The sequence below is a fragment of the Trichoderma camerunense genome (genome assembly GCF_050948025.1).
Source record: "Trichoderma camerunense strain CBS 138272 chromosome Unknown V8C40scaffold_19, whole genome shotgun sequence".
Lineage (NCBI taxonomy): Eukaryota > Fungi > Ascomycota > Sordariomycetes > Hypocreales > Hypocreaceae > Trichoderma > Trichoderma camerunense.
The window spans coordinates 702,685-723,210 of NW_028145351.1; the positions used below are offsets into that span (position 1 = coordinate 702,685).

The 20,526-nt window shown below is 48.4% G+C and overlaps 9 protein-coding genes across 9 annotated transcripts; 7 read left to right on the top strand and 2 right to left on the bottom strand.

The window, feature by feature from the left end:
- The first annotated feature begins 1,789 nt into the window (after window positions 1–1,789).
- On the top strand, window positions 1,790–2,625 carry V8C40DRAFT_86897 (uncharacterized protein). Its single transcript, XM_083223543.1, has one exon. It carries the CDS (start codon window positions 2,001–2,003, stop codon window positions 2,442–2,444), a length of 444 nt encoding a protein of 147 aa, XP_083069315.1. The 5' UTR covers window positions 1,790–2,000; the 3' UTR covers window positions 2,445–2,625.
- Window positions 2,626–5,239: 2,614 nt separating this feature from the next.
- Window positions 5,240–8,600, top strand: V8C40DRAFT_254929 (uncharacterized protein). Its single transcript, XM_083217926.1, has 4 exons — window positions 5,240–5,424; window positions 5,515–5,679; window positions 5,745–7,885; window positions 7,941–8,600. Exons 1-4 carry the CDS (start codon window positions 5,290–5,292, stop codon window positions 8,119–8,121), a joined length of 2,622 nt encoding a protein of 873 aa, XP_083069316.1. The 5' UTR covers window positions 5,240–5,289; the 3' UTR covers window positions 8,122–8,600.
- Window positions 8,601–8,737: 137 nt separating this feature from the next.
- V8C40DRAFT_269667 (F-box protein) lies at window positions 8,738–9,016 on the top strand (the record flags this gene model as incomplete). The annotated part of the gene is made up of 2 exons (XM_083220110.1): window positions 8,738–8,855; window positions 8,913–9,016. The coding sequence occupies 2 exons, from the start codon at window positions 8,738–8,740 to the stop codon at window positions 9,014–9,016; spliced, it is 222 nt and encodes a 73-aa protein (XP_083069317.1).
- A 36-nt stretch (window positions 9,017–9,052) lies between these two features.
- V8C40DRAFT_269668 (uncharacterized protein) lies at window positions 9,053–11,170 on the top strand (the record flags this gene model as incomplete). The annotated part of the gene is made up of 1 exon (XM_083220111.1): window positions 9,053–11,170. One exon carries the CDS (start codon window positions 9,053–9,055, stop codon window positions 11,168–11,170), a length of 2,118 nt encoding a protein of 705 aa, XP_083069318.1.
- Window positions 11,171–11,333: 163 nt separating this feature from the next.
- On the bottom strand, window positions 11,334–12,707 carry V8C40DRAFT_277255 (MCT family MFS transporter; the record flags this gene model as incomplete). Its single annotated transcript, XM_083220942.1, has 2 exons — window positions 11,334–12,462; window positions 12,544–12,707. The coding sequence occupies 2 exons, from the start codon at window positions 12,705–12,707 to the stop codon at window positions 11,334–11,336; spliced, it is 1,293 nt and encodes a 430-aa protein (XP_083069319.1).
- Window positions 12,708–13,289: 582 nt separating this feature from the next.
- V8C40DRAFT_282209 (nitronate monooxygenase) lies at window positions 13,290–14,509 on the top strand. The gene has a single exon (XM_083221756.1). It carries the CDS (start codon window positions 13,416–13,418, stop codon window positions 14,496–14,498), a length of 1,083 nt encoding a protein of 360 aa, XP_083069320.1. The 5' UTR covers window positions 13,290–13,415; the 3' UTR covers window positions 14,499–14,509.
- A 174-nt stretch (window positions 14,510–14,683) lies between these two features.
- V8C40DRAFT_86964 (putative C6 transcription factor) lies at window positions 14,684–17,834 on the top strand. The gene is made up of 6 exons (XM_083223544.1): window positions 14,684–14,900; window positions 14,975–15,121; window positions 15,201–15,978; window positions 16,049–16,660; window positions 16,715–17,096; window positions 17,152–17,834. The coding sequence occupies exons 2-6, from the start codon at window positions 15,016–15,018 to the stop codon at window positions 17,665–17,667; spliced, it is 2,394 nt and encodes a 797-aa protein (XP_083069321.1). The 5' UTR covers window positions 14,684–14,900; window positions 14,975–15,015; the 3' UTR covers window positions 17,668–17,834.
- A 568-nt stretch (window positions 17,835–18,402) lies between these two features.
- V8C40DRAFT_282215 (putative short-chain dehydrogenases/reductase) lies at window positions 18,403–19,470 on the top strand. Its single transcript, XM_083221757.1, has 5 exons — window positions 18,403–18,525; window positions 18,587–18,828; window positions 18,887–19,087; window positions 19,144–19,208; window positions 19,259–19,470. The coding sequence occupies exons 1-5, from the start codon at window positions 18,463–18,465 to the stop codon at window positions 19,438–19,440; spliced, it is 753 nt and encodes a 250-aa protein (XP_083069322.1). The 5' UTR covers window positions 18,403–18,462; the 3' UTR covers window positions 19,441–19,470.
- Window positions 19,471–19,753: 283 nt separating this feature from the next.
- V8C40DRAFT_282217 (uncharacterized protein) lies at window positions 19,754–20,197 on the bottom strand (the record flags this gene model as incomplete). The annotated part of the gene is made up of 1 exon (XM_083221758.1): window positions 19,754–20,197. One exon carries the CDS (start codon window positions 20,195–20,197, stop codon window positions 19,754–19,756), a length of 444 nt encoding a protein of 147 aa, XP_083069323.1.
- Window positions 20,198–20,526: the final 329 nt, after the last annotated feature.

Here is a 20,526-nt window from a genome sequence, read left to right on the forward strand (position 1 = left end):
TATTATGGTGCCCAGTTGAACGGCGTCAAATCATGGATGATTTCGGTAGCAGACAGACAAAACAAAGTAAAGCACACAGATTGGCAATTCGCCAATCTTGCAACAAAGTCTGCAGATACAGCTAACAGCGATAAGGTGCCGCCAGCACTAACATTACATATCTCAACCCTAACATACAACCAGATCCATGGATTGTTTCGTCCCTTTGACTCCTAATCCTTATTCCTCCCCGTACGTCATTTCGGTGCCAGTCAGTACATGTACTCTGTGCCGTGTACCGAGTACATGCAGCCTGTCAAGGTCGAGGCACCGCCCCCCAGGATTTAGAGCCGTCAGTACCAGCATGTTACATGCAGCTCATACGAGGCAGCAGATGGAACCCCCAAAGAGAGGAAGAAAGGTCTCGTCTCATCTTGCCCTTTTCTCAACCTCGACATCTCAAACAAAACAGAACCGTGCGATTTGCGTCGTCGTCATCATCATAACTCCGAGGTGACCAATTGCATCCGGTGTTGCGCACTGTACGAGTTAGCCATCTTACAGCCAGTCCGTCCGTCTTCTTACCCCTGCACCCATCTTGATCTCCGAAACAGGGGCTCAGCAATGATTGGATCCGTCATCTAAATTCTCTTTCTAGCCTCGTGCTCGTGTTCGTGCCGCTGCTTCCCGTCGCTGCCCTGTTCAGCTAGCTGGGGAAACAAAACCGATCACCAGACGTCTCTTCCAAATTGCTTCTACTGCGACGCTACTTCTGGCTCGTCTCGTGGCCGTCTATCACGTCCATCTTGCACAAACTCGGTCGCTGCTCTTTATGGCACCTGTCAAAACTGCGGGGAAACAGAGGCCATCACCGCTATGGGCCGATCCAAGTCCCATCTCGGGCCAATGTTCGGCCTTGTGCAGATCAACCACGTCTAGCTGACAGGCTCTGGAGCGACAATCACTCTTGATACGGCCTATTCCGTAATCACCACGGGCGCTATGCATACACGAGGCTTTGCCAAGCAAAAGGGCGCGTACTGTATCAATACCAGCTTATACGTGGCTGCTGCTACCTACTCCTCCGAGATGAGGACGAAAGGCGGTGTTTTAATCCCCTATACTCGTGTTTCGACAATGCTCCGCCTCAGTCCTCAGTCAATAGGCCATGGAGCCTGCTTCAAAGAACTCAATTCAGAGAGAGACACAAGGAGGATGATTCCCTTTGGACAGCCTCATGATTTTCAGCCCCCTTCGCGCGCCCCTTGCGATACATACATACTGCACATGCCCCCAAAGCCTTGAGAGGCAGAGCTACACCACCACAATTATATCATGGCTATTTTCCAGAGCCTTGAGTGGCCACTGTTGACCTATCATCATCCCTCGCCCTATTATTTTGTCCTTCACCCTGGCTGCTCTTGACAATGCCGACGACTACCCCAGGAGCAAGCCAGGGGTCGCACTCCGCCGTGAATCTTTGGATTCCGTATGGCACCTGAGAGGTAGCTATGCCCGATTCCGTTAGTACTCTCTCTGTCTCGACCATCCGGAGATTGCCATGACTTGCCTGTCTTGGACAAAGACCCACTGGGCCCATTCATCGCCTGTGGCTCTGTCTTGGTGTCTTGGGGCATATTGTACTGATCGAGCTGAACCAGTATAATGATGTTGGCTGTATTTCAGTTGCAGTCAATGTTCAGTGGATGTTGTTTAGCAAATCACTGGATTCAAATAGGTTGAGAACACGACAGCTCCTCATTAGGACACCAACTCACTTTATACTCATCGATTCCTCTGCTTGGTTCAGGAACCAGTCAACGGCCCGTCTTCGATAGAAGCTTCTTGCTGGCCAATCCTAACATGTCACATACCGCTCAGCCCACCGCACGGTCCATTGTATACATGTGTGCAAAATGCGCATAATCATCTCGGTCGTTTATTGGCAGCAAGTTTCCTTCTCTATGAGGCTGGTGTGAGTTTCGGTCCGTATCATACAGCCCTACAGACGCACAGCATGGATGGCTGCGCCTACGCTGCTCTTCCGGGATCATGCGGGATCGGGACATCACCTTGTCTCAGGCATGCATGATATCGGCCAGATAAAACACCCAAGTAAAGCCGCTTGTGTGAGGGAGCCGGTACAAATGGCACTTGTCGTCAACCTTGACGTGAAGGTCACTGGGAATTTGCCTGATTTCGTAGGACTTGGTTCCAGCCAAAAATCTCAGGGGCTCGAATCTTTGTGCGAAACTTTCAAGCCACCGCTACACCGGTCTCGAGTTGACTTGTCCTCATACAGGGTCTTCTTTCTTGCAAGGAAGTTATTCTCGGCCTCAAGAATCCTATGTTGCTACATGGGTGGAGCGATGAGAAGAAGAAGACCTCTTGGGATGTCTTATATGTTACCTTTGTGCCAGGTACTTCTCAGTGACGTGTTTGGACATCTCGAGCATAATTCTTGAGACATGCTGCAACGGGCGGTTGCAGTGTCCGACAGAAGCCACGACTCATATGAGAGACGCTGTCAGTTCATGATTTGTCCAACTCTCTTTTACACCGCTCCTTACTCTCGTTCTGGATGGGAAAAGCTTCAACCTGTCTCTCAACTGGATCTAATTCCTGACTGCCGAGCGATGACCCCTTGCAGCGCAATATCCATGTGCTGTTTGAAACGAAATGGCTTTTTTCCGACCATTTTCTCGCTTGGGGTGGTGTAAGGGGAAGTTGCTCAATGTTGTCTCATCGGATAGAAATACCTTACAAGCTTCTTTTTTTTCGAGAACACCCGAGGCATCGGATATATCAAATGCCAGAAAGCTAGGACAATGAACGGTCAGCCATTGTTTCTGAGGACGTGGAAGATGGAAGACAGCAGTCGGCCGACGGAACCTTTAGCCGATCAAGTCCTACATTCCGATAGGACCATTTGTGCATGCAGTATTCATCTTGTTGAGGAATGTCAGTGTCATATGGGGTACAACATTTGACAAAGATCTTTTTTTCGCAAACGTTCCTCTGGAAACTCACTCGCAGAATCTCTAGACCTTAGGCGGTCGTACTGCACTAACGCAGGGGCACTCGACACCAAGCCACACTACCCAGGTCAGGCCATCACTTCTAATCTTGCTTCCAAATCGTGGCTATCCGATGATGTTGGGCTTATATCGGATATGTTCGTTACCTCGGCAGTCAGGTTCGACCATCCGAGAAGTCCAGAAACGGTAACACTCTTCTTGTATTACGTTAGTATCTTTTATACGTTGATGTACATCAGCATTTACTCTCGCCTCCACAAGTACAGTTATCTACATATCAGTTCAGCTTGAAAAATTGGCCATGTTCATCACACTCTAGTCTTTATAACAAGCACTCCCTTCGTCCAAGGTATTCCCCTAGAAAGGCAGCCCTAACCGAAAAAGAACCCTCATATAACAGGGATGACGTGGCCACCATGGAAATCTACTATGGATGCTTGAAACATTCAGTAAGCTTGAGTTGGTTCTTTATCTAGTGGAACAACGCAGGGCTAGCGGAAGTTACCCGCGGGTCTTACACAGTCTCAGAACTTCAAATGCACGATCAAGACTGGAAATGTGAGTTCGAAGATCGAGCTCTATGCGGTGAGTTTATGAAACAAAGTGTTACACTGAATGGCACTTTTGGCCAATATTCTTCTTCTTTGCGTATTACAAATTATATAAAATGCCCATTTCTTCGTAAACCGACCCAATGGCACGCTCAACAAGCTTATTTACGATTCTTTATATCGTGGACAGGGGTCTGGGCATTGCGAAACTCGTTGGAGTCCTCTCAAGCGATCAACATATGCCGTGAAACCTCAGTCACATGCCTCTGACATTGGGCTTGACCAATTGACGTGGGAGATTGGCGGCTGAATAAATGACTTGGCACCCAAATCTGTTCACCGATGTAGGACTTTGGGGGTGGCGACAACTTGCTCTTTGTTTAGGCGTGAGGTTATCCCTCGGCTATACCAGGGGAGTGTAGAGATGTAATTCGGAATGTGCCACCAGATGGATTTCGTGTTGCGGCGTACTTTTCTAACATCCTTGGGCTCTTATGATCTTGATGGCTATGCCTACACTGCCTTTGGGCTTTGAATGATGAGTTGGTTGGATCTTGTCGAGGCAACGTTACGAAGAGAGTATTGGAGTCGGGTATGAGACGTTGTGAAGAAGCAACGTGGGAAGCGGCTGTGGTACACTGGCTGTTTTGCTGGAACTGTTGCTTCGCATGCTGTCAATGGAAAAGAATTCTACTGAGGTTTGGCAAAAGTAGAAGTATAGGACTTCGGAATCGAGGATTCATATAATTTCGGACTCCAAGAAATAGACTTTGATGGAGGTGGTTAGACACCTCGTGAAATATCTCATACGCTATTTGTAAGTCGGTGGCTGCTACTATGACTTTGAAGAGGCATTGAGCTACAACGGTATGCATAAACAAAAGTAAATGGTTATATTTTCAGATGAGATTGTTACTTCTTGCAGTCTCCAATGATGGAGGAGCGCTTTGCCATGCATTGGTCGACGGGGTCATCAATTAGCATACTCGTATGTACAAGTTTGTGGGTACATGGAAGGGATCACGAGATCCAGTTCTCAAGGCAACGGTTCTTGACTCTTGCATGTACTCACCAACAACCCCCACAGAAAGCCTCCGGATAATCGGATACATGGGTCCTATTATGCCACATGTTTACATATCGATTTGGAACTGTATCCATTTACTTGCCTAGATGGGACGTTGGGTTTTGATGTTTGCTGTTTAGGCAGGGAGATAGGAGCCTAACTCAGGACTAACAGTTGAGACTGACACTTATTGGGCCACGTCAAATGGAGCTCTAGTCATTCCTATTTGGATTGGGACCCCTGTGGGGTTTGGCAGCAGATTGTTTACTATGCATTGTGTGTTTTGAGAGCTGCTGCTTGATGCTTACAATTTTCTTTCGGTTGCGACTCATCATTCATCATTAATTGTTTGCATGAATCCAAGCTCCAGGTTAAGGGGTTGAAGCAATGCATGCCGCGTATTCAGTCAGATTTCGTGACGTCTCTGCCCAATCGGTGGCTGTGGTGGCGGTGTGATCGTCATGCATTCAATCACTCAGTGGTGCATTTGCCACCAAGCCGTTCGCCTAAGGTACTAAACCGTGCTGTATCTTAGCTCAGTTGTAGTGCATAAATCATGCAGCAAGCTAAAGCTACGTCACAAGACTTTTCAACATGCAACTTCTCGCTTCTTTGTCTTCTTTTCCCCTTTCTCAACCCGAGGAGATGAGGCATCATGTTCGGGGACAACTTGACAGAAAAGTGCGACGGCAAGGACTACATCCCGCCGGCCTCCAAGACGGTGCGCGATCTTGAGGTGCAGCTGGTCCTGTCCTTGATCTTGGGCGTTGGCGCCTTTATCGCATTCTGCGTGAGTTTGCTCCAGCCGCTGTTCGCATTCGCATCGCGTGTCGTGGATGATTACAGGTCCAGGTACTAATTGCTGGTGCGATGTCTCTAGATTCTGCGCCCACGATGGCCGACCCTATATGCTGCGCGCAAGAGGCGCCTCGATCCGAAAATTGGCCTGCCACCCCTGACCGACTCTTTCTTCGGATGGATCCCGAGGCTCTACAAGGTGTCTGAGCAGCAGATTCTGGCGTCGGCTGGACTCGATGCGTTTGTTGTACGTTTGCCCGCGGTTCGATTTTGATTCCGAGAGGCGTGGGCAGAACTAACGTGGTTTGGTAGTTCTTGACCTTTTTCAAAATGGCCACCCGCATTTTTGCCATCATGACCTTCTTTGCCGTTGTTGTCCTGTGGCCGATCAACTACAGCTATCGCAACTTTCAACCTCTGTGGGGAGGTAACGACACGAATCCCGACGACAATGACGATCTCTACAAGCCCATTGGCTTACCTCTGGGTTCTGCCTATCTGGGCAAGATAGGAGACGGGCTAGAAAAGGATAAGAGTCGAGAGAGAACGTTTCTATGGGCCTACGTCTTTTTCACCTACTTTTTCGTTGGATTGACAATCTACTTCATCAACAAGGAGACGTTCCGCATCATTGGGTACAGACAAGACTACCTGGGATCGCAATCTACTATTACAGACCGAACATTCCGCCTCACTGGCGTCCCATCGGCTTTTAGAACCGAAGCGCGTATCCGAGCTCTCATTGAGAAGCTGAACATTGGCAAGGTCGAAAATGTGTCGATTTGCCGAGATTGGAAGGCGCTTGACAAAGTCGTGGAGGAAAGAGGCCAGATTCTTCATAAGCTTGAGATATCTTGGGCGCAATACCGGAAACGACAGCGATATTCAGCCGCGAATGCTCGCAACAACCGAAATGGTCAGACAGATACCTCTCGACACAATTCACACATTAGTCAAGGAGATGAGGAGGCAAACGAAGATTGGCGGCTCTTGGGAGACGACTCTGACCAAGCTCATGTCACCGAAGGCGATCGACCGCAGGTTTCACTTCGATATGGTATCTTTGGACTCCGAAGCCGCAGGGTTGATGCCATTGACTATTACGAGGAGAAGCTTCGAAAGATGGACGACAAAGTCATCGAGGCTCGGAAGAAGGATTATCATACTACGGACATGGTTCTCGTAACCATGGACTCTGTCATGTCCTGCCAGATGGTAGTCCAGGCACGAATTGACCCACGGCCTGGGCGATTTCTGACCAAGGCTGCGCCATCACCATCCGATATTGTGTGGAAGAACACGTATGAACCTCGTGGAGTGCGACGAATCAAGGCGTGGACGATCACTCTATTCATCACGATCCTCACCCTGGTCTGGATTTTCCCTACAGCATTTCTTGCTTCATGGCTTAGCATATGCACGATTCAGAAAGTCTTGCCCTCCTTCTCCGAGTGGCTCAAGGATCATGCTGTTATTCACTCGCTATTTCGAAACGGTCTGCCCACACTCGTGATTTCGTTGCTCAACGTTGCTGTTCCCTACCTCTACGAATTTCTATCCAATCGGCAGGGAATGATATCCCACGTAGATGTGGAGTTGTCGCTCATCTCCAAGAACTTCTTCTTTACCTTCTTCAATACCTTCTTCGTCTTTGCTGTTTCCAGAACGGGATTCGACTTTTGGAGCGTGCTTCAGGACTTTCTCAAGGATACAAGCAAGATCCCTAGAGCTATCGCGGCTGACGTGGAAGACTTGTCCGTCTTCTTTATCAGTTTTATCATCCTACAAGGCATTGGCCTGATGCCTTTCCGAATTTTGGAAGTCGGAAGTGTCTTCCTCTTCCCAATCAACCGCTTCCTGGCTCAAACCCCGCGAGACTATGCAGCGCTTAAGAAGCCACCAGTGTTTCAGTACGGATTTTATCTGCCTACCTCGTTGCTTGTTTTCAACCTTTGCGTCATCTACAGCGTCTTGAGATGGGGCTTTGCTATCCTGATCTTTGGAACGATCTACTTCTCGATTGGGTATTTCACATTCAAGCACATGCTTCTATATGCGATGGATCAACCGCAGCATGCAACTGGAGGTGCATGGCAGATAATCTGCTATCGCATTGTCATAGGACTCATCGTTTTTGAGGTTGTCATGGTTGGACAAATTGCATCTCTTGCCGCCTTTGTTCAATCGGTGGCTGTTATGCCTCTTATTCCCTTTTCGATTTGGTACACATACTATTTCAAGAGGCGATATATGCCCCTGATGAAATACATTGCTCTGCGAGCCATCAGACCCGAGGAAGGCTCTGGCAACGAAGAGGCTGTTGTGGATGAAGAGGAGTCTGATGATGCTAGCCCGGACCGATCACGAACACGAGAAATGCTACGTAGAGGCAGCACATTGGACGAACTTAAGGAGAGAGACATGACATTCACCAACCCTAGTCTCATCGTGCCGTAAGTAATACTCTATCCTGCTTGCGTAGTTTCTGAGCTAACATGATCAATTTAGTCTACAGCAAGCGTGGGTTTACACTGACCCGCCTCCGATCGTGATGACCGACGAGGAATCGGAAGACGGCACGGCAGAAGGGTCTGAAGACCAGCCGACATTGGTGCTGCCCAACGCAGACAGCTCTTTGGGCATCGGGGACGACAATGTGTGGTTGAGTACAACAGGACGGCGAGGATGAGATACGAAATTCGCCCGAGAGAGTGTATTTGGGTATGCGAATACGGTGGCCGCTATGATGGGGTGTCTGAAACCTGTTTTTCTTTTCTTTTTGTTTTCCATTCTCATACCACGGCGTTATTGACTGATGACTGATTGTTACACAACATATCCCCCGCAAATACGTGGCTGCAATTCCATGTTATGCTTTTGCCACTTTTACATATGGCAAGAACGATACCATTGACTGTTTAGATAGCGCCTTTCTTTGCATTGTTACTTGGAGGAGCGGTGATGAATGACGAAGGAGAGCTCAAGGAGAAGTTAATTTATATCAACCAGAATGTCAATATTGACCGTATCGTCATTTCCCACTTCGTTTGATGTCGCACTTGTTTACTTATGCCTCTGCTTCACCTCTGAACGACAATCCTAAATATCGTCACGCTCTCTTTCAACTATAGAATTTCCTATCAAATAAAAAATACAAATAAAATAAAACCCCAAAGGCCTCCTGTCCTGGAGGCCAAGCCAGCAATACGTCCTCGCAAATATTCGTCTCGAGGGGTGTGGCCGGAGCTCGGTCGACGAGATCGAGAGAGCCTTCGCAGCGACCCACAAACACGCCTGGCGAGACGATGGCTGTTGTTGCGCTGGTGACGAGCGGCGACAGGAGGATCTATGCGCTTCCTGGGCAGTTGGCTGATGTGGAGAAGGTTTATGGGGGTGAATATGGCGACGAAGAAGACCAGGATGGTGAGTGATGCTTCTCTTGTTCTTCTTATGTTATAGATATACTGATACGATAAACAGACATTGCAAGCTCTATGCGACTACCCAACGAACTGCTCCAGCAGATATACGGCTATTTATCTCCTATGGACTTCAACTCTGCGAGACACGCATGTCGAACATAGTATTTGGCATCCTTGGACCGCGAGCTGCTTACCAATATGCTGAAGCAGGGAGGATGGTGGAGCAGCATGTTGAGCATCTTAGCACCTATGAGAACAACACCGGTATTGAACCTGGGTCGCGAGGACATCATGAGCAAGTGGATTGCGAGAGAATGTAACCTCTTGAGCCCGCAAAAATCTGCCTTTGTGGAAGTCGGCTATACGGACTTTAGCGCCGTGGTGCCAGGATCGGTTCCAGGAGACTTGCGGGGGGCGATGAATTTCACTGTGAGCTTGTGCGGCAAGTTTTTGATGGCTGCGCATGGCCGGGTTGTCTACATATATGAGCTAAATCATGTGTGCTTTCCGGAGCGGTTGTTGTGGGCGCTGCCGTTTCGTCGAAGGCAGGGGATGCCGTTGGGGCTGTTGAGGCCGGTGACGAAGATTTTGTGTCCGAGGAGAGTTATTTCGTGCAGTATGGATACTTCGGCGGAGAGACATTCTGTGGCATTTCTGATGGAGGGTCGGGTTGGCATGGTGTGTGATATCACGATTGAGAGAACGGGCACGTCGAGTCTTGCGTCTACGCCTCAGTCGACTGAACCTCCTGTGATTAAATCTGGATCCGGATCCGTATCGGGCGTATCGTCTGCATCGGCATCTTTGGCATCTTCAGGTCAATGTGCTTGCCATGACCATTTGCCGAGTCTTCCGATGCCGCCAGAAGAAGGCCCAAGATCGGTTTATCGCAATATCTGTCATCCAGATGATCCTCCACGGTCGGTGGCCATCTGCCCTCAAAGGAAATGCGTGGCATTTGGATGCTCTGCTGGAATTGAACTGCACTGGGTTGATGCAATGACTGGTCAAGATCTCAGCAGATGGTTCCCACTCACGTCTCCGAGTGACTTTCTCTATTTCCTACCACCCCGAAGGGGAGTGGACACGCCACGGAAGTTGAGGCTGATTAGCTCGGCTGCTGGTCTGGGCAACCCGATGGAGTTGCTTGATGGCATTATTCACGGCTTCAGTACTTCGCTTTTAGGATCGGGGAGCACGGCGGTGGTGTCTTGCTTTGACGCTGAGCCTTGGTACATGAGGCATAGTCGTGGCATTTCTGTGGAAGCTGGAGGACCAAGCCGAGATGTCGATATTGACAACGATGAAAGTCTGCTTAGTCGAAATGTGCCGCGAGACAGTCCTTTGCGACGGCTCGTTGCTGCCAGCGCAGATCATTTTCGGGCAGTGCCGTTGAGTGACGGTTATCACATCCTGTTTACAGATCCTCGCACGGGATGCCTTTGTCTGGGGACGGATGCTCCTGTGGGCTCGCTTACTAGATTGCTTCGCAAGGTCTGGTTTCGACCTCCTTCACAAGCGTACTCGCCCATGCCCCTATTGTATGTTGCTGGGTCTGATACAAGGCATGGCGTTCGTGTTGTCGCGACTTTTGCTGCCAGGCCACAACATGATGGTACTCACTTGGATGAGCGCACGTTCTCTTCTGATACAAGTGCTACGGAAGATTCCAACCAGCAGCTTATTGTGTTTTACACAGTGCCTCCGGATGTATTCCACGATATACGCCGGGCTGATGCTGAGGCTAGATCGGCCGGATATAGGCCCCCTGAAAGCCGCAGATTTGGACAACAGGAGCCAACATACGGGTACATTAACCTAATGAGCGATCCCTTTGGACAAGATTCGCATTATCCAGTCGAGGTATATGGGCAAGTAGTAGCTACGTGCGGGAATCTCACAGAAATTGCATTGAACTCGTCTCCGGACTTGATCATCTGGGCCTTTGCTGCTGAAGGGTGGGCAAAGACCTGGGCATTGAACACTGGGAAAAATGAGCCAATCATTAATTCTGCTGCCCATAGAGATGGGAGTGTTCAACAGGCTGATCCCGATGGCGATGTCGTCATGGCTGGACCTGCACCTCCAGAGACACCTTCGGAACTTAGTTCGTTGGACTTTAATCTCTTTGATGGCTCCCCCATAAGTAACTCAGACCGGGAGCCAACCGTTTTAGGGCCGTATTCTCATGGTAGGCGATGCCACATGCTGGGAGAAATTTGGGATATGCAAGGGGGTGAGGCTGAGGCGATGAGGATTGACCTAGTTGAGGAGATAGGAAGTATTACGAGAGTGGACATTGAGCTTTTGTCGTAAGGATTGTTGAGAATGATTATTATAATGGTATGCATAAGCATTAGATTAAAATATAGGATTATTACAAAACAGATTGTATCTACCTGTGTTTTGCCTGTTTGAAGAGGCCCCGCAGTCTAATATATCGCTCTGTTATTGAGTCCAACCATGGGATCTTGTTCATTCATGTTCGGTAACGGAGGGTGAAACCGCTGCGTAAGAGTCTAATAGAGCAGGTAATTATAAAGCAGACTGCAAGACAGCTGCCACAAAATACTTGGACGCCGAGGTAGCTGTTTGAGCCTGTGAGGATTGCACCGCCGATTGGTGTTCCAACCAGCAATGCTAGCGACACGACTGCAAAGAACATGCCGAGACGGGTTCCCAGGTCTCTGAGATCCTTGGTTAAAGCTGTCATGACGACTGGAGGAAGGGACACGAAGCCTCCGGAAAAGAAGCCGTAAAAGATGGACAGGACGATGATGCCTGCTGTTGAATTTACGGCAATCCAGCAGTATGCTAACAGAGCCGTGATGCCAGCTGCAGGGGCGAGCATATTGAGAGGGCCAACATGGTCGGCTAGAAAATTTGGTGTGACACGGCCGAAAGTCGAGGCGGCGTTGAGGATTGGGAGGAGGTAGAAGCTGAGGTTTTCGGATGCGATGCCTTGGTCAAAGGCCCAGGGTTGGACGAAGCTGAGGAAGTTGTAGAAGCCTAGGAAGCCGAAGAACATGGCGAGGCAGAATAGCGTGTATTGAGGTTCTTTGAAGGCGGAGAGTTGGAGGAGGGCGCGTTTTGTGCTTGGTTGGACGCGGACGCGCATGAATGCGATGGAGACGGAGGAGGTGGCGAGGCAGACGAATCCGAGGGCGCGGGTTGCCCAGGGAAACCCGGCGGATTGTTGGAGTTTGTAGAAGATGATGGGGTAGATGACGCCGCCGATGCTTGCGCCGGTGGCGGCGATGCCGTTTGCGAGGGCACGTTTTTTGCGGAAATATTGGGGGAGGAGGGCGACGGAGGGGACGAAGAGGCATCCGGTGCCGATGCCGACGCAGAGGCCCTGGGCGAGCATGATTTGGTAGTACTGGGTGGAGAGGGAGGTCATCATGTAGCCGAAGACGACCATGAAGCTGCCGAAGGGGACGAGGATGGTGAAGTAGCCTGCGTCGAAGAGGGGGCCGGTGATGACGCCGACGGACATGAGGAGGTGGGATTGGATGGAGCCGATCCAGGCGATTGCTTCGGGGGAGTGGTGGGAGAGGATGGATTGTTCGTAGAAGGTCTGGAAGACGCCGAAGGTGTTGATGAGGCCCCTGGATTCGTAGATGGAAAGAGGTGGTTAGTGTCAGTGTGGGTTGATGAGTGGGAAGGGAGAGTGATGGGATTGGACGGACCAGGAGTTGAACCAGAGGAAAAAGGCGCCTAGGACTTGGAGCCAGGCTTTTACGCCGGTGTCGAACTCGAATTCTTCGGTGGGTTGTTTGTCTGTGGTCATGGGGAGGGTGTTTGGGGGCGTTGCTTCGCGGTCTCCTGTGCCATCGTATACTTCAGATGCCATTCTTGGGCGCTGTGATGAAGATGTTTCTGGAGTTTGGTCTGTTGTAACTGCGTTGCATGAAGTGATTCGGCTTCTCTCGACGTTCAAGGGAACCCAATTGGAAGTCTAGAGTTCAGATATGATGATGTGATCTCTATATAAAGCTTAAGCGGTGGAACTTATACGGCATTTGAGTCAGAGCTTCCCAACGGATTGTAATATGTAGTAGGTAGCCAACCAGGAGAATGGTCTAATAGACGCCTTTATAACTGAACACGCTTCTGCAACTTCAATTTGTAAAACTCTTTTTTTCCCCTGGCTGAACGCATTCTCTTGTGGATGCAATACCACCTCCGTGATATATGTTGATCCATGGAGTATCCTCTTTCAGTTCCGCCAATCTGAACTTGCCGGATCACCCTTCCGAGCTAGCCTTCCGAATTATCCAGCCGGAGATTTTTTTTTTAGTAGTATATGTCCACTCGAACGCTCAATTAATCCGACCTATCCAAGCGGCCGACTTATCCAGCGTTGTGTTGGATTGATTGAGCTCATGATGTCGTAGTGTATAAGTAATAACGCCCCCGATTGACGCGGGCATACGTGTTGCAACTGCTCTTGTAAACTTATAAAAGATTCTTAGTTTCCTCGTGCAGAGTTTTGTGCACGAGTTTAAATTTTCTCAATTCGATATCAATACACGAATAAATCACGTTAATTCTATAAAAAATGGCATCACCTCTAGCAGTTTCAAAGACTATACTCTCCCGATACCCTTGGGTATCTTCCCCTCTAGTGGTGAGCGCTCCTATGGCGGTTCTGGCAAGTCCCGCTCTTGCAACGGCTGTATCCAGCGCTGGCGGACTTGGATTTATCGGCCCTGGAATCAAAACACAAGATGCGGCCACCAACCTTGAAGAGGCGTCACAAATATTCCTCAAAACTCAAGGCTCGCCATTTCTTTCGAGAGAGGCGACCACAGCGTCTCTGCTTCCCGTTGGCGTGGCATTTCTCCTCTGGCGAGATGATGTTAATGAAGCGACTTCTGTCATTGAGAAGTTCAAGCCGTCTGCGGCGTGGCTCTATGCCCCACACGAGCTCAAAGAATACGAAACATGGTCAAAGAAGATTCGCAGTGTATCCCCCGACACTCAGATATGGATACAGATTGGAACAGTGCTCGAAGCAAAAGTAATCTCGCAGAGTTCCGAGAAGCCGGATGTTATTGTGGTTCAGGGAGCAGAATCTGGTGGCCACGGGAGAGTTGAGGATGGGCTGGGTCTCATCACATTGTTTCCTGAAGTGGCTGATGCATTAGCAGAGAGCGGCATTCCTCTGGTTGCTGCAGGAGGAATCGCTGATGGGCGAGGCGTTGCTGCTGCGCTGTCCCTTGGTGCCTCAGGTGTGGTGATGGGAACTAGATTCCTGGCATCAAAAGAAGCCCGTATTGACCAAGGGTACCAGAATGCGGTTATCCAAGCAACTAATGGCGCAGTATCAACAACACGAACCTTGCTTTATAACCACCTCCGAGGGGAATACGGGTGGCCTAAGCCATACAGTCCCAGGACGATTATCAATCAAACATTCATAGATCACCAAGCGGGAAAGCCATTTGGAGAGCTGAAAGAGATGTATGATGAGGCAGTCCAGGCAGGGGACTCGGGATGGGGGCAGCAGGGAAGACGAGCTACCTATGCGGGAGCAGCTATTGGATTGATACACGGAGTCAAATCAGCGTCAGATATTGTGCATGACGTCCGAAGGGAGGCATTGGCGAAAATTCAGTCGTTGCACACGGGTGGGAAGTAAGCATAACTCTCAGAAGCTGTTTGTTTGTTAGAGGCAAGGGGAGTCTTATTCAAGCACGTACCCGGGTTTCTCCACACGGGTAACTCGGAAGGGTAATTCGGAATCGGAATTGATTGGTTCAAGTAGAAATCGTGCTTAGTGAATGGCTGGTTGGAGTTTAGCTGGTGGGGAAATAGTTGTCTAGAGTCTCAGTCATCGACACCATAGTCATCCATTCTTTTGTGTCTTGTAAGTTTTGTTCGTCACGTCATGACATTGAAGTCATGATGACCTAGTTTGAGAATACAGCATATCTCAGCACTGACTGGTATTTTTGACTCTGAGCTGATTATTCTTGCTGTTGAATCGCCATCCATCGTACCCATCCCGTTGCCACTGTCTTTGTCCCACGATCACTCGAGTGTAGCTACTCTCCTGCCTCTTCATTGTAACTGATGGGAAGACTAACGCAACTACGAGGCATAAAACTTATTCAGTCTAAAAATTGCCGAATTCCATCGAATCTCCCGTTACTAGGATGTCAAAGAGGCAGAGGGTGCTCCGCGCCTGCGATCAATGTCGCAGGGGAAAGATTAGATGCGACGGAAAGCAGCCTTGTGCTCATTGTATTGTCTATGACTACGGTATGTAAATTGCTCATACGATTTGACGGCCGTGCCAAGACCATAAGTTTGAAATAACTGACTAATGGTGAAACAATAGAATGCTCCTATGATCAGATAACAAAGCGCAGCCGCAGTGAACCATCCTACTATGTGAAAGCATTAGAGGCTCGGCTTCGTAGAGCAGAAGCCGTCGTTCGAATTGCGGCACCTAACGTGAATCTCAGTGATCCTCGTCTGGACACCGCAGATACTGCACAAATTGCGGCCATAATTAATCAAGCATCTCCCCAAGGTGTCTTGGCGTCTCGATTAACACCGACCTCAAGTCCTGATGGAACGATGCCTGCTGAAGATTCCAATGAATCTTTCCTCGAAACAATGATGGAAAATTTCGGATTTCTGGATCTTGACGACCGAGGACATTGGGATTACCATGGCCATTCTTCGGGAAGCATTTTCACACAGCGCTTGCAAAACCAATTCGGGAACTTGATCATTCCTCCTCGCTCTTTAACCAAGTCAAAACCGAGATCAAAGCCTCAGAAGCGACCTGAGCTTCAGACAAGGAAAAGTCAGGACAAAAATAGCAACAGCACGGACACCACTCCGATTTCTGGCTTGCCTTCACAAGAGATTGCACGGAAGCTCAGTCAGACCTGTTTTGACCACGCCTGTGTCCTTATGCGTTTCATCCATGAGCCGTCCTTCTGGAAAAGCTTTGATCGTATTTTTGCAACCTCGTGGGATCAGTTTGGCGATGAAGAACGTATATTTCTGCCCCAGTTGTATATCGTCTTGGCTGTGGGATGCCTCTTCTTAGACGATGTCAAGCCACCAATAGAAATTGCTGATTATGAGATTGTCCTCGACCAAGGGTAAGATTATCTATATTGCGTCTGATATAATTGTCCTGCATATGCTGACGAACTGCTTGTTTACCTCCAGATATCGATACTTTGAGTTGTGTCAAGAGTTGGTTGATATGGCAGACTGCCGAGACCTGGTGACCTTGCAAACAATATGTTTTATGATTCTGTTTCTTCAATCGTCCGCCAAATTAAGCACATGCTATTCTTATATTGGCATTGCTCAGCGCGCCGCCCTTCGTCTTGGACTTCATCGTTTAGTATCCGGGAACTTCAACGCCCTCGAACGTGAACTTAGAAAACGTATATTCTGGGCCATTCGAAACATGGATATATACGTGAGCACGTTGCTCGGCCTACCTCTGCTGGTGAGCAGTGACGATATTGACCAAGAATATCCGCTGGAGGTAGATGATGAGTACATCACTCCAGCTGGCATATTACCAATGCCCGTGGGTCGAACATCGTTAATGATGGGTGTAAATGCCCACACCCGACTAGTAGACATTATTGTCAAGGTGGTCAAATACATTTACCCCGTTCGCCATGCCACACACTTGGCACCGTCCAATCATACATACGTGGTTCGTCATTCTAGATTGCGAGAGATCGAGAAAGATCTGGAATCCTGGATGAAGAGTTTACCTGAGGTTCTGCAATCGCGCAGTGAAACTTCTCCTAAATTGGCTCAGTAAGTTCCCTTTGCATACGACCAGCCTACCGTAACTTCAACTAATTCACATAGGATGCAACAAATGCTCCGGATAGGATATGCTCATGTACAATGGGTCATGTATCGGCCATTTCTACACTATATCTCGAACGATTTCCAGTCTCAGGACATCGACAGGCGATCATATGGATGCGCGACCGCTTGTATCAGCGTCTCAAGAAATATTATCCACATTACTACGGAGATGTACAACAAACGTCTTCTTAATGGTTCTTCCTGGTTTGCGGTACACACGATTTACTATGCGGTCCTCACATTGGCCTACTTTTTGCTTGAGAATCCTGGACCTCCAGCAACTACAGATGGCATTCTTAAAGACACACTGGAAGGGAAGAATACACTGGCGGGATTGGCCAATAACAGCATAGCTGTAGAAAGATGTGCCTGTCTCTATGTAAGGGATCTTGTTTCTTGTTGTTTTGCGCATATACTGACAATAATGAACTCAGTCTCTTATCGAGCATCTTCCAGAGAGATTGAACAAGCGCAAAAGTCCAGTCATTCAGCCTACGAATGAGAAAGGCTCCACGGTGCCAGAAGCAGCCTCCAACTTGAGAAGAAAAGACTCAACGTCTGATCGGCTGGGTGCTTACACCTTGAATAGACCAATCAGCTCAGCTTCTGGTACCGTCCCATCGACAGAACTGCCTGTGAAAGGACACTACGTCCCAGCACAACAAATAACTCATGAGCATGCGGCGCCAGATCAAATATTTTTACGATTCTCGGCAAATGATCCGTTTGCCTACCCAAGTCAATCACTCTCCTCTATTGACGACGATGTGTTCCGAAATGAGGCAGGTGAAACGTCAATACATCTTCCAAGCGACCCGACCATGCAGGTATACGCCCCAATGTCAGATGAACATTCCCTTTCGGATGACATGGTCCCGTTTTATAACTTCCTGGGCCCTCCATCCGAGACGGTTTATGTCAATGCTTCATACAACCCCTCTATACAATGAATGTGCAATATTAGTCTATCACACGGAATATATCCAGAAGACTATTTTTAGAATCAGCAAATTTCTTTTTAATGATTTGTGATCTTGAGGCAGCGTTTGATATAGGGGGGCAGGTAGGATATTAGGAATGCATTCAGCCTTTACGACTCAGCTGAGACGAACTTGGAGAGTCGGTTAAAATACAAGAGAGAGACAAACGATTATCGGTTATCTGTAGATTATGTAGACCCGCAAAATATTTGGAATCAATGATGCCTTTTGATGGTGGCCTGAAATATGTCGTGGTCTTTGAAGCTGTATTTGAACTTAACCTTGTGAATACCCCCGCATGGCAACTTTGCTATTCAAGGACAAGTGGAATAATGGACTTGCTAGCTGGAATTTGATAGTACTTCGGTAATCGTGTTCGCGCTAACAATGAGATTTCTACTCCGTAAACCCGCCGATGATAGTCCGCACCGCATCCCGCAATTGAACTTCTCGTGGTTAATATCTACGTCGCGATTTGTTGATTTATAAGCTAATACCGAGAGAACAGTTGAATACTACAGGGAAGAAATGTCTATAGCCGAATACGCATGCAAGGCTTCAAAGACACCGATTTGGCAAGATATAAAATGACCTTGTCGCGCCATCTACCAATATAAATAATGAAACAGTGGAATTGTCGCAGTGGAATGAAGGTCAGCAACAGCAAATGATCAGTTAACTGTTTATACTGATAAAACTAAACACAGACGGACGCTGGACTTATATCATACGTTCCATACACCCGTGGCAATCCATATTTAAATCATGCCTTCGTATCTTGTCACCGGCTCAAGCCGTGGTCTAGGCCTTGGCTTTGTGACCGAGCTAGTAAGCCAATCTGAACCCTCTATCTTATCCTAAACATGACCACTCATATTGTATTAAATAGCTCAAAGGAAAGGATAATGTAGTAATCGCAACAGCGAGAAACACGGCAGTCTCCACTGGTCTTCAAGAGCTCAAGGGCAAGCACGGAGATGGACAGCTGCACCTCATCGATCTGGACGTCACCAGCGTTGAGAGCATCCAGAGAGCCGCCCAGGAGACGAGCCGTCTGTTGCCAGGAGGCTTAGACAACCTAATCAGCAACGCGGGAGTGAATCCTAACCCCCTGACTTCATTTGAAGATATGTTTGTCTTCCCAACACCCCCGCGCCCTGAGCTTGTCCATCTGTTAATCGCGATATAGTGACGTCAATGAGTTTATTGACGAGGTCAACTTCAATTTGACCACCACTCTGCTGCTCCTGCGTGAATTCATTCCATTGGTTCGCAAAAGCGAGGCTAAGAGAGTGCTCGTCATTTCGTCAGTGTTAGGCTCAACTGAGCTGGGCGCGAGCATGCCAAATCTGCAGAATGCATACTCGACTGCCAAAGCTGCTTTAAATATGTAAGTCTATCGATACCTCCAGCATAATACAAGAAGTACCACTGACGGCATCTAAGGATGGTGCGCAAGTGGAGCGCTGTCCTTAAGGACCAGGGCATAACCACCGTTCTGCTTCATCCAGGTAATTCGCGACTTTCAATACATGATACTACAGAACTAAGTTTGCTATAGGTTATTCCGCTTTCACTGATGTTGGAAGCGGAATTGAAGAGTGGATGAAGTCATACGCCCCAAATGTCCCCCGCCAGACCATCGAAGAGTGTGCTGAAAGCTCTATGAAAGTGCTTGACGGCATTACTCCACAGGATAATGGCCTGTTTTATAACTACGATGGGACAAAGCTGCCCTGGTAGCATTGATGGACTATAGCTATAGTCTCATTGGAAATAGTTCTCGTAGGCTTAGTTTATTTGTCGGCAAAGTAGTCATGCCACATGCAGAATAATTATTGCATACGGACAATCGCCTCTTCATACTCCCTTAGACACTAATTATTTTGTGATAATTGAGACATCTGGTCAAATTTGGCTGGTCCGGAAGGAGTGCCAAGCTGTGAGATAGAAAAACAATATATTTAACTTTGTATGCTCTCTCTCCAGCTATATTGTAACCACTTAGACTTGAAGCCTCCCCGTATGTTCGATTTATGTCTCCATGCCCACAGCTTTAACCACCACCACTCTCTCCATTGGAAATAACCAGGCGGATGACTCCGTCAGCGCTGATCAAGATTGGGCTGCCAAAGCCACCAGACGTAGCAAGGCATTGAGAAATGAAGCCGGGAAACGCCTGTTGCACTGAATCTTCGTTGAAAGTGACAGCCTTTCCATCTGCGAAGGCACCAATGAAGGCCTCACATTTTCCAATCAATACAGAGATAGCCGACTCCGAGGCACCGCCTGTTGCGGCGGGGATGCTGCAAACACCTCCGGAACAGTGTGCGCCCAGCAATTGAGCAACTGCCGTGTTGCAGTCGGCGGCGTTGATGCCGCTTAGTTTGCCATCACCGCACTGAGGCGCTCCGAAAGACAATTCGCCCAAGGATGTTTGAGCGGTTACGGCGTTCGCCAAAAGGCCGGCGACCAGCGCGATGGTTGCCTGCGCCTTCATGATAGGCGGATTTGTTGGTAAAGTAAAAAGGAACTGTTTACTGTTGGTGCTTGTGATGATGATATGAATGAGATTGATGAGGATACGACTCTTGAGATGAAGAGGAAAGCATCTCTGTATTTATATCCCTTCATCATACCTTCAGATATTCATCATCTCCGCATTTCTTGTATAAGCCAATGTTTTGTCATACACCATCTCACTCAGGATGAGTACTCAATCGCCCTCAATAGTATTCACGTGCCCTACGCATAGGCAGCCGTTGTTTTCGTGAAAGTTTCTCTTTTCGGGCAATTGATTAACTACAAAGTCCACAAGTGTGTAGAATG

Bases quoted from the DNA above. Each gene is read 5' to 3' on its own strand.
- V8C40DRAFT_86897 (XM_083223543.1), top strand. From the start codon at position 2,001: ATGGCTGCGCCTACGCTGCTCTTCCGGGATCATGCGGGATCGGGACAT.
- V8C40DRAFT_254929 (XM_083217926.1), top strand. From the start codon at position 5,290: ATGTTCGGGGACAACTTGACAGAAAAGTGCGACGGCAAGGACTACATC. The intron at 5,425-5,514 runs GTGAGTTTGCTC...CGATGTCTCTAG, and splicing joins GCGCCTTTATCGCATTCTGC to ATTCTGCGCCCACGATGGCC. The intron at 7,886-7,940 runs GTAAGTAATACT...TGATCAATTTAG, and splicing joins AACCCTAGTCTCATCGTGCC to TCTACAGCAAGCGTGGGTTT.
- V8C40DRAFT_282209 (XM_083221756.1), top strand. From the start codon at position 13,416: ATGGCATCACCTCTAGCAGTTTCAAAGACTATACTCTCCCGATACCCT.
- V8C40DRAFT_86964 (XM_083223544.1), top strand. From the start codon at position 15,016: ATGTCAAAGAGGCAGAGGGTGCTCCGCGCCTGCGATCAATGTCGCAGG. The intron at 15,979-16,048 runs GTAAGATTATCT...GTTTACCTCCAG, and splicing joins GAGATTGTCCTCGACCAAGG to ATATCGATACTTTGAGTTGT. The intron at 17,097-17,151 runs GTAAGGGATCTT...TAATGAACTCAG, and splicing joins AAAGATGTGCCTGTCTCTAT to TCTCTTATCGAGCATCTTCC.
- V8C40DRAFT_282215 (XM_083221757.1), top strand. From the start codon at position 18,463: ATGCCTTCGTATCTTGTCACCGGCTCAAGCCGTGGTCTAGGCCTTGGC. The intron at 18,829-18,886 runs GTTTGTCTTCCC...ATCGCGATATAG, and splicing joins CTGACTTCATTTGAAGATAT to TGACGTCAATGAGTTTATTG. The intron at 19,209-19,258 runs GTAATTCGCGAC...AGTTTGCTATAG, and splicing joins CACCGTTCTGCTTCATCCAG to GTTATTCCGCTTTCACTGAT.